Raw genomic sequence first — 16,070 nt, 5'->3', positions numbered from 1 at the left:
TATGCCATGACAGCAAGGACTTGGGATGGTTCTAAAACATACTTGAAGGGAGATCAAGCTAGAGCAGCAGAGCACAAAGGGCCTTAGTCCATCTGGCTGACGACTCTAAACAGCAGGCAACTGCAATTCCTTCCCACGTGCATTTTAGAGCTTCCTGTGGTGCATAGGAAGGATGGGAGGGTGCTGCAGAGGGGCAGCCACCAGACTGGAGACAGAGTCCAGTTCGGGAGCCTCCCTAGCAAACCGGGCAAAAAACTAAGGCTGTGGTTAGAAAGACGTTCCTTTGGGCTCCCGGCGGGACAGTACAACTTTGAGGACGACTCCTGTCTTCTTGACTCCAGGCCAGCCTGAGTGGCTGACCTTTGGCAAACTATCCCTGATTTTGCAGACGTTTCTTTCTGAAGATCACTGGTATCCCACTATCTGTGGAAGTCTCATTCTTAGTCTTGACCCATTTTTCTTTATCCTTATAATATTAACCAGAAATGAAGCCATTAACCAGTTGTTTATGTGGTGTCAACTTCAGCAAGACATCACATGGTCTAAGCTGGTCCAGTACAGTCAGGGGGTTCTCTGATGACAAGGGCCTCAGGATGCTGGTGGCAGCGGTGGAGGGGACAGGGCGTGGTGCTGCTTCCACAGGGCTCTGTAACACTTAGCCATCTCCTTTGTCCAGACATGCAGAGACTTCTCTCTCAGAAGTTTGTGTCCTTCAGCGGACTGCTCAAATGATCCCTGAAGCAAGGCAGCAGATGATATATATTGTTCTCCAACTTTTGCTGTCTTGCCTTTAAGTAAACCTACCTGTTCAAAGGAACATCGCTGCAAAGAACTTCAATGCTCAATTTTGAAACATCTAAACGCTTCTTCAACCTCTTCTGCTTCTGCTCCAATTAGCCCCCACCAACCTCATGGAATCCTAGACATCAGTTCTGAATCAGACTGCTTTTAACACTCAGATACAGTAATGTACTTTTAGTAAGAGAAGAATTCCACTTCCACTTGCCTTATCTTTTATTAAGAATAAAACACTTCTCTCAAGATCTAAAGAAAGGAAATCATGACAAGGGATTAAGTGAACATAATATCTATTTTTATTATGAAAACATTAAATTTTGACACATTGCTTCATTTGTTTCTTAAAAATCTATTATCTGACTTAAACCTATTCAGCAAAAATGCCAATAAATTATGTAAATCATAGTTTGGGTCTTTTTTAAAACTAGGAACATAATCAAAGAACAATACTAAATCTGAGCTGTGTGAGTGGTTAACTTGTAATTTGCTTGAACTTTTAACTTAAAACCAAAACCAATCACATGCGATTACACAGTTGCAAGTTTCTCAGAAACGCTCTCCTTATCACTGTCAGCCTCCTGCAGTGCTGAGGTACAGAACGCAGCCCTATCAGGTGTCAAGGCACTCATTCTAAACAGTCCTGTCCCGCTCATCTCAGCAGTAGCACTGGACGGAGGGCTGATAATACATATTACGCCCCCCTTGCTGCCCCATGCTATCTGCCTTTAAGTAACTTCATTTCTTTAAAAAGAAATCATTAGCTAAGAACTCCAATACTGAATTTAGAAACAATTATTCCAATATACATTAAATCAAATATGTTAGTACTTAAAGCCACAAATTCTGAAGAGTGAAAATAATAGACAAATACAGAACCTACGTAAACAACCAATAAACTAAGGCAAATAGCACTGCCACCACATGCCTTAAAATGATTATATTTTTGGTGTCTGAAGCTTTTAAAAATTATATTTTGGGACAGTTCAGATGACTTTCAATAAAAGATGTGTGTTCTGCATTAAGTTAGAGTTCTCAGGGTTTTCAACATGGGTGGCATTATTTAAAAAATACATCAAAAATTTTATCAGTGAACATTTTCCACTTGGTTTAAATTTTTTTTTCATTGGAGGCAAACCAAAGCACTGTCCTAAGACTCCATGTTCAAAGTTACAATATGATCTCTCTCCTTCTTAGAGATTTTAAAGCTAGACATCACCCTGGCCCCTGTCATGATCTTCATCTTCATCATCCTCATCATCTTGGTCTACAGATTCAAGTTCATCCTCTTCTTCATCCTACAGGGAAAATACACATTTAACATTATGAAGATTGTTCTCTTCACATACAACACATAGTGATATATCTATAGATAAATTATTTATTCCAGTAATTACACTAGATGACATGCTATCTGAGTTCCTTGATTTAATGCTCAAGGCTTGCTGTCACTTTTAATATGAGATAAGATACACAGGTTAACTTGCTGACAGATGGCTATAACTCTCACCTGAACCAAACATGGCAATACAGAACGGCACATTTGGGTGGCAAGTTTTGTTATCATAGGAGCAATCAAATCAATTAACTTTCTGGGCTCAAAGCTCAATAAAGCACAGTTAACGAATGTTGGAGACTGTGCCTAATCTGTGTTTTAGTCAATTTGGTGAACACCGTGTAAGCAGTGTAGATGATACCTATTTCATGTACCCAACATATCTAAGCCTGTAATACAGATATATAGGCACAACATTTCCATGGCACAGTATAATTAAAAAAAAAATACATTAGAAAGAAATATGATATATATCATTTTTGAAAACATTTCAATCTTACTGAATGGCCAAGTTCCTTGAGTTTATTCTTTAATGACAGTATTTTCTGATCCTGGTCAGCCAACAGCACCAAGAGGTCATCTTGTTCTTTTTTAGAATCTGTAATGTTCACCTCAAGCTGGTTTTTCTCATTTTGTAAAATGACAATAGTACTGTTAGATGAGTCCAGCTGCTCTTTAATAGTAGTTCTTTCCTCAGACAGAGCTTTAATTTCATTCTAGGAAAAGAAAGGTGAGAATCACTAATCTAAAATTAGTCTTCACTCTCCTAAGGTTTTCAACAAGTAGGTTCTTTCTGTGACAAATCCCTGTTCTTATCCAGTTTAAGGGTACGGGTTGGGAGGACAGGATGTATAAACACGCATACATTTACCCAGTAACATGAGAATTTATGTTAGGCTACACATCAAAGATAGTTATTGTGAAAAATAAAGCTTAATATCCAAATAATAGTTTTAATCAGTTACTCCTCAAAAAGCCTTAAGAGATATATACAATTTCAGGTAATCAGAGGAATAAATAAAGATACAAAATATTTTCTAAAAGAAGCCTAGTTAGCATCAGAATTAGAACTCAAGTTTTTAAAAAAAACTTTCATCCCAAATTCGTCATAAAGTTAAATGCGGGAAAAATAGCTTCACATAAAATCAATGGCTTAAAAATAATTTGACCACAATCCAAAAGGCATAATCACATATTATCTTCCTTTTTCCATTTTTCCCTTCAGGCCTTTTATTTTTATTACTAGTACCTCATTCCTTTTCATGTTGTTTATTCTGATTTCTCTATCACACAAAAAGCTGGCAGGACTTAATGTGCCTGTGTCCCTTTGCCTTCTGGGAAGCCCACATGTGGCTTATGTGTATTAGTCAGACTTGTACTCCTGATTCTTATTGCAATTAGATTGATAGGAAAACTATTTTCAATGACTTTTACTTTCAAAGTGCATTCTAATACACTCTTATTTAACATTCTGATACATTTGAAATGGCATGGAAAAAACTTCTTCATTTGTGCCACCTTGAGTAACAGAATAGAAAGGTTATAAGATAATATTATATATACCCCATTAGCTTTCTTCGTAAATCTAGGAATTTGAGAAGTTAAATGAAATAAACTCTAATTCCATGAAGTTCATTTATATAATATGCAATAAGTAAAAGTTTCACCAAAACTAACTTTTAATTCTTTAGTCTCTTGTAATAATGCTGACAGTCTTCCTTCTAAATCAGTAGTTTTTGCAGCTAGTACAGTTTCACTCTCTCCTGGTACAGGAACTGATTGTGCCTGAAAATGAAAATTAGGAAAAAAAAGTTTACCTTTCAAGTTACGAGCAATATACCCTGGCCGGGTAGCTCAACTGATTAGTGTTGCCCTGATAAGCCAAGATTGCGGGTTTGATTCCTGGTCGGGGCACAAACAAGAGTCAACCAATGAATACATAAATAAGTGGAACAAAAACTGATCATTCTCTCTCTCTCTCTCTCAAATCAATAAAAAAATTTAAAAAATAGTTATGATTAATATGAAATCCCAAAGGCAATTTTATTTTCTTGCTATTTTGAAATTTTATTTCCAGTAACAGGAAATCTAACTCCCTTACGTATTTACAAGAATGAAGTGCTCTCCCTCTAAAAGAGTTGTCGTCACTACAGTATGTGATAAGAGTGGGGGGCACTAAACCTCATCCTCATCAGAGGACGAGGAGGCCGGGCTAAGCTGCCTTAGGTCAGACCAGGAGAGCAATCACGGAGACGACTCTAACATCGCTATCACATAGCATTTAATAAGCAGAGAATCTTTTTCAAAGCCTTCCCTCATAAAATTTCTGTAAGTTTAATTGACTCTATCATATTAGAGACAGGTGAGGACACTGAGCTGAATGCCATTAACTGGTGAAAAGCAAGTGTTTTCTCAAGTGTTAGTGGAATTATTCTTCAATTGGCTTTTCAGCCTTTCTATACCTTTTTCCTACAAAACACTGGGAAGTAAGGTGCTGATGTAACAAATATCTAAGTGTACAGGGTGTCAGGATTGGTAGAGGCTGGAAGAGTGCTGAGGTACATGTCAGATAAAGCCTAAATTGCCTTGAAGAGACTGTTGGAAGAAATACGATCATTAAGGGCAATTCTGGTCAGGGCTCAGAAAGAAAAAAGGAGAGCTGTAGAGAAAGCTCCCATGGTCTTAGAGAAAATGAAGAGCATCCTGAACAGAACGTTGGTACAAATGTGGATGTTAAAGGTGGTTTTGGCTGAGGTCTCAGATGGAAATGAGGAAACTAGAGGAAAGGTGATTCTTGTCATAAAGTGGCAAAGAACTCGGCTGGATTGAGTTCTAGTGTTTCATGGAAAGCAGAACCAGTGATAAAATTGGATATTTTGCTCAGGAGATTTCTAAGCAAAGTGTTAGAGGTGGGGGCCTGGTTTCGCCTGGCTGCTTACAGTAAAATGTGAGAGCAGAGAGATAAATTGAAGAAGGAACTGTTAAGTAAAAGGGAATCACAATTTGAAGATTTAGAAAATTCTCAGCCTATCTCTATTGCAATGAATGACAAGGCATGTTCTGTGAAACATCAAGAACCATCCAGGGTGGGGCTGGACAACCATTTGTAAAGAGGCTGCTTGTGTGGTCGCGACCCAATCAACCACCTCAGCAGAGGCTGGAACTGAGACGTGGCTATCCAGGGAGGACCCAGGGCAGCCTTCTCATCTGATGCTTGGACCCCTGTGAACTGCACGGGTTGTCAACAAAGTTTTTGACCATTTGATACCAGCAATAAACCTGCTAACTGGGACTGAATGATACAGAGATAGGACAATATACAAAATACCAACAAAATGAACTAGTAACTGATTAAAGTCACCTGGTGATTCTGACTGCCTTATGACTGCCACCATGGACAAGAAGCTGATAGGACTAAAACTCTGGCTCGTGAGTAACCTAAAGGGAAGGTACTTTTTTTTGACAAATTTGCTTCTTTTCCACAGTGGCTGAGAACATCTCAATTCTGTGTTTTCTACTTTTAAGGAGAAAAAAAAATTAACTTACAAATGCTTCCATTTTCTGTACCAGCTCCTGCTTTTCTGTCTGTAGTTTGGTGATCTCCACAGACTGTGACTTTAACTGAGACTTTAATGTTGCCAGTTCCTAAGAGAGAAGAAACAGCTGAGTTGTAACATTAAATGGCATTAACTTAATCAAGAAATGTCTATTTACAGGATATACACACTAGTTTATCTGTTTTTTTTTTTTTTTTCAATTCTAAAAACAACATTTTTCTGGACGTAAAGGTTTAAATATTCAATACACGTAACCAAGCAATTATCATAGTCAATAGTGTATAAATATTAACCATAAGGTTTTATATCTTCATATTTTCAGCTTACAAACATATTTATATTTGCCTTCATTGTTAGTTCACTGATAATCTACAATTAATCAGAATGAGATGCTGAGATCTGTCATAAAGAACATTAAAAATAAAAAAACAAACACAAAACACAATATAAAGCAAATACCATTACCGTATAATTAAAACAGCTTCTGGATTTTCAAATGGCTGTCGTCACTACCAATTTTGGCTTACACCTAACAAAGTAGTTCTAGATTAATGAAACTGAAAGGTGGTTACTCTTACAATTAAAACAAGTTAAAACAGAACCTGAATCAAGCTGGAAAATTACCTGTTTTAATTCTGCAACTTGTTCAGAATCTCTAGCTGAAGCTGTTGTTTCATTTGTGTCTGGGGATGTTTGGGAAGATTTCTATAAATAGCACAGAAATAAACTATGAAATAAATTTAGTTTAAAGAGATAGAAAAAAAAACCAGAACAGAACTGTACACATACATATAAGCTATGTCATATACATGTTTACCAAAAAACTTCATTCCATTTTTGTTTTTGTGACTGGTTATTAAGATTATGTTTCAAGTAAAGATTTCTATAAATATGATCTGTGTACTACACTGTGTGCCCACCACCCAATGTCAAATCCTCTTCCATCATCATATATTTGGCTTCCTTTACTAACCCTCAAACACTTTTCTCTTGTAACCACCATACTGTAGTCTGCGTTTATGGGTTTCAGTTTTATAACCCACATGAGTGAAATCATATGGTTCTTAGTTTTTCCTAACTTATTTTGCTTAGCATATTTTCAAAGTCCATCCATGTTGTCACAAATGGCAGTATTTCATCTTTTCTTATGGCTTGTGGTACACTGTATACATGTACCACATCTTCATTATCTAATCCTTTATTGAAGGACACTATTTACACTTGGCCACTATGAATAGTGCTGCAGTGAACACAGGGGTGCATATATCTTTGCAAATAAATGTTTTCAAGTTTTTCTGGTAGATACACAGAAGAGAGATTGCTGGGGCATATGTAACTCTATTCCTAATTTTTGGGGGAACCACCATACAGTTTTCCATAGTGGCTGTACCAGTTTATATTCCTACCTCATTCCAACAGCTTCTGGAATGAGGGTTGTTTTTTTCTCCACAGCCTCCAGCACTTGTTACTGCTTGTCTTGTTGATAATAGCTAATCTAACAGGTGTGCAGTGGCATCTCATTGTGGTTTTGATTTGCATTTCCTTAACAGCTAGTGAAGTTGAGCATTTTTTCCATATATGTGTTGGCCACTTGTATGTCTTCTTGAGAAAAGTGTCTGTTCAGGTCCCCTGTCCATTTTCAAATTAGACTGTTTGTTTGTGCCGAGTTGTATGAGTTCTTTATATATTTTGGATATTAACCCCTTGTTGGAGCTATTGTTGGCAAACATCTTCTCTCCTTTGGGTGGTTCCTTTTTGTTTTGTTCTGGTTTCTTTTTGCTGTGCAGAAACTGTTTAGTTTGACACTGACCTATTCATTTATTTTTGCCTTTACTTCCCTTGCCTTTGGGGTCAAATTTATAAAATCTCCCCTAAGACCAAAGTCCATGAGTTTAGTACCTATGTTTCCTTCTATGTAATTTATTATTTCAGATCTTATATTTAGGTCTTTAATCCATTTTGAACTAATTTTCATACATGGGGATGAACTGTGTTCTAGTTTCATTCTTTGTCATTGGCTTTCCAATTTACCCAGCACCATTTATTGAAAAGGCTTTCTTTTTTCCATTGTATGATTTTGGTTCCCTGTTAAAAAATTATTTGCCCACATACATGTCAGTTTATTTCTGGTCTCTCAGTTCTGTTCAATTTGTTTGTATGTCTGTTTTTCTGCCAATACCATGCTGTTTTGATTATTGTAGCTCTGTAGTATAACTTGGACTCTGGTAGTGTGATACCTCTGGCTTTGTTCTTTTTTCTCATGATGTTTTGGCTATTCAGGGACTTTTGTGGTTCCATACAAATCTGATGATTTTTTTGTTCTAGTTCTTTAAAAATGACATTGGAATTTTGATGGGAATTGCATTAAATCTGTATATTGCTTTGGATAATATGAACATTTTAACTGTGTTGATTCTTCCAATTCATGAACATGGGATATCTTTCCATTTCATTGTGTCTTTTCCAATTTCTTTTAATAATGATTTGTAGTTTTCAGTATATAGGTCCTTCATATCCATTGTTAAGTTTACTCCTAAGTATTTTATTCTTTTGGTTACAACTGCAAACCAAATTTATTTTTCTGAAATTTTATTGTTAGTATATAGGAATGCAGTGGATTTTTTGTACATTGATTTTGTATCCTGCAACTTGACTGTATTTGTTTACTTCTTCATTACCAATTTCGATGTCTTTTATTTCTTTCTCTCGCTTGACTGCTCTGGTTGGGACTTCCAGAACTTTGTTGAATGAGAGAGTGAACATCCTTGTTTTGTTTCTGATTATAGCGGAAAAGCTTTCAGGTTTTTACCACTGAGCATATTAGCTGAGTGTCATATATGGCCTTTATTATGTTGAGATGCTTTCCTTCTATACCCATTTTATTGAGTGTTTTAATCATAAATGGGTGTTGTGTCTTATCAAATGCTCTTTCTGCATCTATTGATTAGATCATATTAATTTTTATACTTTATTAATGTGGGTTATTGTGTTGATTAATTTGTATGTTGAACCATCTTTGTGCCCTGGAATGAATCCCACTTGATCGTGATATATTTTTAAAAATATATTGTTATATTCAATCTGATAGTCTTTTGTTCTTTTGTTTAGGATTTTTGCAACTGTATTCATCAGAGATATTGGTCTATAGTTTTTTTGTGTGTGTTATCCTTATCAAATTTTGGTATCAGGGTTATGTTAGCCTCATAAAATATTTTAGGAAGTATTGCTTCATGTTCAGTTTATTGGAAGAGTTTGAGAAAGACAGATATCAAATCTCCTTTGAATGTTTTGTAGAATTAACTCGTGAGGCAATCTGGTTCTGAACTTTTTATTTTTGGGGAGATTTTATGGTTGTTTCAATTTCCTCATTGTTGAACAGTTGATTTAGATTTTCTAGTTTTTCATGGTTCAATTTTAGGAAGGTTGAACAGTTCTAGGAACTTATCCACTTCTTCTAGGTTATTGAATTTGGTGACACATACCAATATTTTAAGTTTGATAACATTTCAAGATAGCATATATTGACTACAAATTTTCCATATACTTATACCAAATAATTCATTAAATCTAAGCATTTATCTGGGTCATATAGAGAAATAACATAAAATCAAGTATTTTTTAAACGATTTCCATGTATTAAAAGAGCTTTTACATAGAGTACCTCATTTAATGCTCACAACAATGAAATAGATATTACCATCACCATTTTATAAATCAGGAAATAAGTTTAAAGAGATTAAGTGCTTAAATTTAATTAGCTGGGAAGTAGTGAAACTTCAGACAGTCTGACACAGCTCTTATTTTAAAATCTTAATATGATATTTTGGCTTAAGAGATCAAGAAAAATAAACAAGCAGGATAACAAGAATTATTCTTAACTTCTTATTTGAAAATTTTTAACATTTACTTACCAAATTTTCTATCAAAGAGTCCTTTTCGGCCAGTTGGCTTCGTAAAAGGTCCTGATTACTCTTTAGTTCTTCTATCTCTTCTCGCAACCTACCAATTTCTTCTGGTTGAATGCCATTCATTTGAGCCCCATTACTGTGAGAAGCTTGATGCTGATTGTCTTTTCCTGTTAGGCATAAAATGGGAAAAGCTAGCATAAACTCAAAATTTTCATTTTTTGAATTAGAAGTTTCAAATACAAATATTTAATTTGCTTAATTTAATTACTTTGGCAGCACTTTTATAAGCACATTTCATCTTTGCAAAATAGTGTACTGATAAAAATAGTGAACTGATGATATTTTCAGAGTGGGGGTAAAACAGCATAGTCTTATTAATGCTAAGCTGCATGATGGTGATCTAAAATAATTAGAGTAATTTCAACCCCAATTCTGTCAATATAAGAGAAAATAAAATCCCTTATAAATCTCCACTAAGGAATAGCTCTCTATATGGACTAAAATGAATTACTGTTGTAAAGAAAGTAAAAAATATTTTTTCTCAAAATCTTAAGTCACTTTGATATAAATAAAACTACATTTTTAAGTAGCTAGCTTTCCAATCATAAGCACTATGGGATGATATAATTTATAAGAATTTGAGCTCTTACTACACTGCTCACAAAAATAAGGGATATTTGTAGCTTCATATTCATTTTGAAATATTTTTTGTGAGCAGTATATTATGTGCCAGGCACTGAACTAGAATTTTACTAATATTATTTCATTTAATTCCCAGGTGACACGGATGCTATGTCGGCTAAACTTTGTAGATGAGGAAATGGAAAGGTTAGATCAGTCACTCTCAACTGGCTATACGTAAGAATCACCCGGGGAGGAGCCTGTAATAATTATCTAGTACCCACTTGACAAGTATTGGTGCTATTAAAAAAAATCTCAGGAGATTCTAATGTGCAGACAAGTTGAAAAATCAGTGGATCAGGCCTGACCAGGCAGTGGCGCAGTGGATAGAGTCAGACTGGGACACAGAGGACCCAGGTTCGAAATCCTGAGGTCGCTGGCTTGAGCATGGGCTCATCCGGCTTGAGCACAGGGCTTGCCAGCTTGAGTGTGGGATCATAGACGTGACTACATGGTCGCTGGCTTGAGCCCAAAGGTCTCTGGCTTGAGCAAGGGGTCACTCACTCTGCTGGGATCCCCCCCCCCATCAAGGTACATATGAGAAAGCAATCAATGAACAACTAAGGTGCTGCAACGAAGAATTCATGCTTCTTATCTCTCTCTCTTTCTGTCTGCCTGTCCCTATCTGTCCCTCTCACTGTCACAAAAAAAAAAAAAAAAAAAAAAAAGAAAATCAGTGGATCAGATAATCAAACAGGGTAGCAAGGAGACTGAACTTCAAAATCTGATTATACATTTGTTACAGTGATTAGTTTAAGATTTAAGATTAGAGAAAGACTAGTTTTACAAGAATAATCTGGCTTTGTCCAGCTCTTGGGGACACTGTAATAGTGATGGCCAGCTACACTTACCCAGCTGTACTTTAAGAAGATTATATTGATCCTTGTGTTGCTGAATCTGAGATGCCTGCTGTGTGACTGCAGTTTGGAGCTGTTCATTTTGACATTTTAATGTAGAAATCTGCTGCTTTAATTCCTCAAGTTGTAGATCCTGTGAAACAAAACGTAATTCAAGTCTTGTAAATTCATACCAAGTAGCATTAAGAAGATGAACAAATTAAAAATTAAAGATTACTGCCTGACCAGGCAGTGGTGTAATAGAGCATTGGGCCTGGAACGCTGAGGACCCAGGTTCAAAACCCTGAGGTCAACAACTTGAGCACAGGGTCACCAGCTTGAGTGTGGGATCATAGACATGACCCCAGCATCGCTGACACGAGCCCAAAGGTCACTGGCTTGAAGCCTAAGGTCACTGATTTGAAGCCTAAGGTCGCTGCCTTGAGACCAAGGTAGCTGGCTTGAGCAAGGGGTCACTGGCTTGGCTGGAGCCCCCCAGTCAGGGCACATAAGAGAAAGCAATCAATGAACAACTAAGGTACCACAACTATGAGTTGATCCTTCTCATCTCTCTCCATTCCTGTCTGCCTGTCCATGTCTATCCCCGCCCCCACAACCTCACACACACACAAATAAATCAGAGATTACTTTGGGTCAGGAAGCTAAGGTACTCAATATTTCCAAAATCATTCAATAATTAGGCAGTATATCAATATATGTACCAAGGTCAATTAACATGCAGCAGACCTAAGATTTTAAGTCAGGGGTCCCCAAACTACGGCCCGCAGGCCACATGCAGCCCCCTGAGGCCATTTATCCGGCCCCCGCCGCACTTCTGGAAGGGCACCTCTTTCATTGGTGGTCAGTGAGAGGAGCATAGTTCCCATTGAAATATTGGTCAGTTTGTTTATTTAAATTTACTTGTTCTTTATTTTAAATATTGTATTTGTTCCCGTTTTGTTTTTTTACTTTAAAATAAGATATGTGCAGTGTGCATAGGAATTTGTTCATAGTTTTTTTTATAGTCCGGCCCTCCAACGATCTGAGGGACAGTGAACTGGCCCCCTGTGTAAAAAGTTTGGGGACCCCTGTTTTAAGTAAAACCCCACTAATAAGCACTATGGTACATCCTCCAACCTAACTGTGATTATTGGAAGTGGCGAAAATCAATTTGAAAAACTCCATTTTATGGTCCATCCAACAATTTAAGAAATTTATACCAAACTATTCAAGAAAGGTGGTATATAAATGTATACATATGCATCTGTAAAACTTTTAACATTAAAAGACAATCATGTAACAGAAAATTAAGAAGACTGAAAAGAGAGCTTCCAACTCTTGCCACCCTAATAATATAACTAGTTGGAATTTGAACTATTTCTTTACATTCTAATTTTTCCAATACAAGTTCTTAAACTTGTCATAATCAGTCCATATATCATTTTGTAATCTTTAATTTTGTTACTATTCAATTATAATTTCCCCACATTACTAATATAGTTTCACAATCGCAATTTTTAATACTCACTGAATATCTAATCAGTAGAGGCAACATAATTTATATTTAAAAGCAACACTGAGTTGCTTTCCACTTTCTTAAATAAATGGAAATATTATTACAATATTAAAATATTATTACAATAAATATGTTATACATGTACAATTGTCCTGAATTTTGGAGAATTTCCTTAGGATGAATTCTCAAATGTCAAAGTATACATAAATATTTTCTAGCTCTCTGTACATACTGCCTCATTGTCAAATAGCATTTTAAATGATAAGACTATTTAAAAATAACATTTCTAAAGAAGAGTCATTTTAGTAATTTTGTCAAATCACTCTTTTCCTCTTCAAAATCAACTGTAATTATCAGCTCTAAGTGTAGCTATAACATCATATTCCACATATTTATTTTCTAGTTCTCTTAAGACACTGCATTTTACCATCTGGAAATGATTCCATATTTGTACTAAGTTATAGATGAAAAATCCTAGTAACCATGGGTAGTAGTTTAATCAAATTTGGATCATTCAAAGCTGATTCTAATTTATTGATTTGCTTAAAAACTGAAATGCTCAGACTTAATGCTAAATATTTTTATTCTTTTTTACAATTTCAACCGCAACAGTGTCTATGGGGAAGAAAAGAACACAAAGGCAGTTTTCACTTACAGGGCTCCACGCAACCTCTTCCTAGCCACCTGCCCAAGGCTGTGCACAATCAGCAGGGGGTGGAAGGTTGCTCAGATAGGCTGCTTTTATGACACTGGAATTTTTTTTTTTTTTGTATTTTTCTGAAGCTGGAAACGGGGAGAGACAGTCAGACAGACTCCCGCATGCGCCCGACCGGGATCCACCCGGCACGCCCACCAGGGGGCGATGCTCTGCCCCTCCGGGGCATCGCTCTGCCGCGACCAGAGCCACTCTAGCGCCTGGGGCAGAGGCCAAGGAGCCATCCCCAGCGCCCGGGCCATCTTTGCTCCAATGGAGCCTTGGCTGCAGGAGGGGAAGAGAGAGACAGAGAGGAAGGGGGGGTGTGGAGAAGCAAATGGGCGCTTCTCCTATGTGCCCTGGCCGGGAATCGAACCCGGGTCCCCCGCACACTAGGCCGACGCTCCACCGCTGAGCCAACCGGCCAGGGCCATGACACTGGAATTTTAACATCAACAATCTCTATTTTCCAGATAATACTACTGCACCACAATGAGAAATTAAATAAAGAGAAAAAACTAAGAAACATTTATTTTCCTTTTTTAAGTGATAGGAAGGGAGACAGAGAGACCTGCATGTGCCCTGACCAGGATCCACCTGGCAACTCCCCGTTTAGGGCTGATGCTCAAATCAACCAAGCTATCCTCAGTGCCTAAGGCTGATGCTCAGACCAACCAAGCTATCCTCAGTGCCTGGGACTGATGCTCAAATCAACCGAGCTATTCTCAGTGCCTAAGGCTGATGCTCAGACCAACCAAGCTATCCTCAGTGCCTGGGACTGCCGCTCCAAACCAATTGAGCCACCAGCTGTGGGAGGGGAAGAGGGAGAGAAGTGGGAGAGAAGCAGATGGTGGTTTCTCATGTGCGCCCTCACCAGGAATCATGCCCGGACAGGCCTATGCTCTATACACTGTGCCAGCCGACCAGGGCCTTAAGAAACATTTTAAAGGAACTTAATGGAAGGTTTAAGGTGCTCAATATAATACAAAATAGTATCCTGTAAAGAAAATGTCAATTGATGATTTTGAAAATGTAGGTACAACTTAATTCATAATTATCCACTCCAATAAATCAACTCCCTTTCTTATTCTAACTCATTATTAGATATTCAGTTATGTAAGGCAGTGATCTAAGTATTATATATTTGATCATTTCTGTTCCCTCACACCTGCATCCAATCATTACCAAGTCCTATCACTTTTATTTTCTTTAGTTTCCACATTTTTTAGGTCACCTCTGTATCACAAAGTATGAGCTTTACAATCCCAGGAACACATGTATCTGTGTGCTGTTACACCAGTCTGAGTGATCCTGGACAAGGTTAAATTCTCTGTCTCAGATTCCTCATGTATTCTAACTGAAGATGTTAACTACTATACGTTGTAGGGATGATGTGAACATTAAATGAGATAGTGTTTAAAATGTGTTTAGTGATCACCTAGAACAGGGGTCTCAAACTCAACTCAGCATGTGGGCCGCAGAGCAAGATCACAGCCGTTCGGCGGGCCGCACTAGGTCTACAAAAGGCAACTGTTACGCAACACTTTTCTCACTGCAGTTGAAAACAAAAAAAAATCAGTACAACAAGCACAACCGTACATGCAGTTTACTCAGTGTCACAAAACGACCAGAAACTGTAGTTCGCATCACAACTGCTGTTAACTAAGCTAATATCTAGCTAGGATGCTAGAGAAATGAAAAATACAAGTAGGCCCCTAGGCTTACTTAATTTTATCCAAAATATTTTGAACTTCGTGGATTAGTGTGCGGGCAGCACAAAATTGTTCGGTGGGCTGCATGCGGCCCGTGGGCCGCGAGTTTGAGACCCCTGACCTAGAACATACCAAAAAACCCAAACTGGCAGCCATTATCATTACTGTCATCACCAGTGCTCCAATTTCCTCTCCCAGTTCACCACAACTACCTCCTTCCTGGGCTCCCTCCCTCTAGCCTGGCCTCTCAAACTTCTTAATGTAGCCACCAACCGTTCTACGTACCTGCCAGTTACACCTCCTGCTCCTCTCTCTCCTTTTGCTAGCTTCCTACTGGTCATCCTTTCATGTCTTGGTTTCTATGTTTTCTCCAAGTCTTTAGTCCTACTAAGCTAAATTAGGTGTCTTTCCATGCTGCTACACAGTTTTGATTACCTCTATCCCTAGACTTAATATGTTATAATCCATGTGTCATAATAATCCATTTATATGTTTGTCTCCCCATGAGATTGTGATACAGAAACATGTTTGATTCCTGCCTTTATCCAAAACATCCTGCATAATGCTTAACACATATGAAGCTCTCAGTTTGTTGACTATTCAGATACTTCTGGATTATTTAGGAAAATAATAAGTTACTTTCTGGATCCTCTTGCCTTTGAAATGCCAGGAAAAATTCTTCCCTAAAGTTGAAAAGTATCAGTTATAAAGTGCATACAATGTATCAGCACATACTTGCTCTCGAATCACATTTTTGTAGTGAGTCACAATACTGTCATGCTGTTCTAATGTTTTCTTCTCCTCTTCTTCTTTTTTATCTTCTTCACTGGACTTATAAATAGCCTTAGTTATCGCACCTATAAAAGACAACTTATTTAAAATTTATTTTATTTTAAACATTTCAAATACTATTTTAATAAGACTTAGTCAGTAAAAACACATGGCTTAACTTGCATGAGAGATAAGAAATAATCTTTCCAATCTTATTCAAGCCCAAAAGTTCTTTAATGGGCTACACTAAGAGCTAGGGGAAAA

The 16,070-nt window shown here is 37.3% G+C and overlaps 1 protein-coding gene across 2 annotated transcripts in view; it reads right to left on the bottom strand.

Moving 5' to 3' along the window:
• Positions 1 to 1,071: 1,071 nt before the first annotated feature.
• Positions 1,072 to 16,070, bottom strand: part of USO1 (USO1 vesicle transport factor) — a 79,588-nt gene continuing 64,589 nt past the window's right edge. For both annotated transcript variants that reach the window (XM_066385372.1, XM_066385373.1), the window contains 8 exons: positions 15,771 to 15,892; positions 11,129 to 11,267; positions 9,600 to 9,763; positions 6,313 to 6,393; positions 5,678 to 5,776; positions 3,809 to 3,916; positions 2,632 to 2,847; positions 1,072 to 2,093 (listed from right to left, as the gene is read on the bottom strand). In XM_066385372.1, the coding sequence (XP_066241469.1) occupies positions 2,004 to 2,093; positions 2,632 to 2,847; positions 3,809 to 3,916; positions 5,678 to 5,776; positions 6,313 to 6,393; positions 9,600 to 9,763; positions 11,129 to 11,267; positions 15,771 to 15,892 (1,019 nt within the window). In that variant the 3' untranslated portion in view covers positions 1,072 to 2,003. The remainder of the gene's footprint in view (positions 2,094 to 2,631; positions 2,848 to 3,808; positions 3,917 to 5,677; positions 5,777 to 6,312; positions 6,394 to 9,599; positions 9,764 to 11,128; positions 11,268 to 15,770; positions 15,893 to 16,070) is intronic.

Source organism: Saccopteryx leptura, chromosome 5 (genome assembly GCF_036850995.1).
Source record: "Saccopteryx leptura isolate mSacLep1 chromosome 5, mSacLep1_pri_phased_curated, whole genome shotgun sequence".
NCBI lineage: Eukaryota > Metazoa > Chordata > Mammalia > Chiroptera > Emballonuridae > Saccopteryx > Saccopteryx leptura.
Note: the sequence above shows the minus strand (reverse complement) of the source record. Positions and strands in the feature narration are given on the sequence as shown.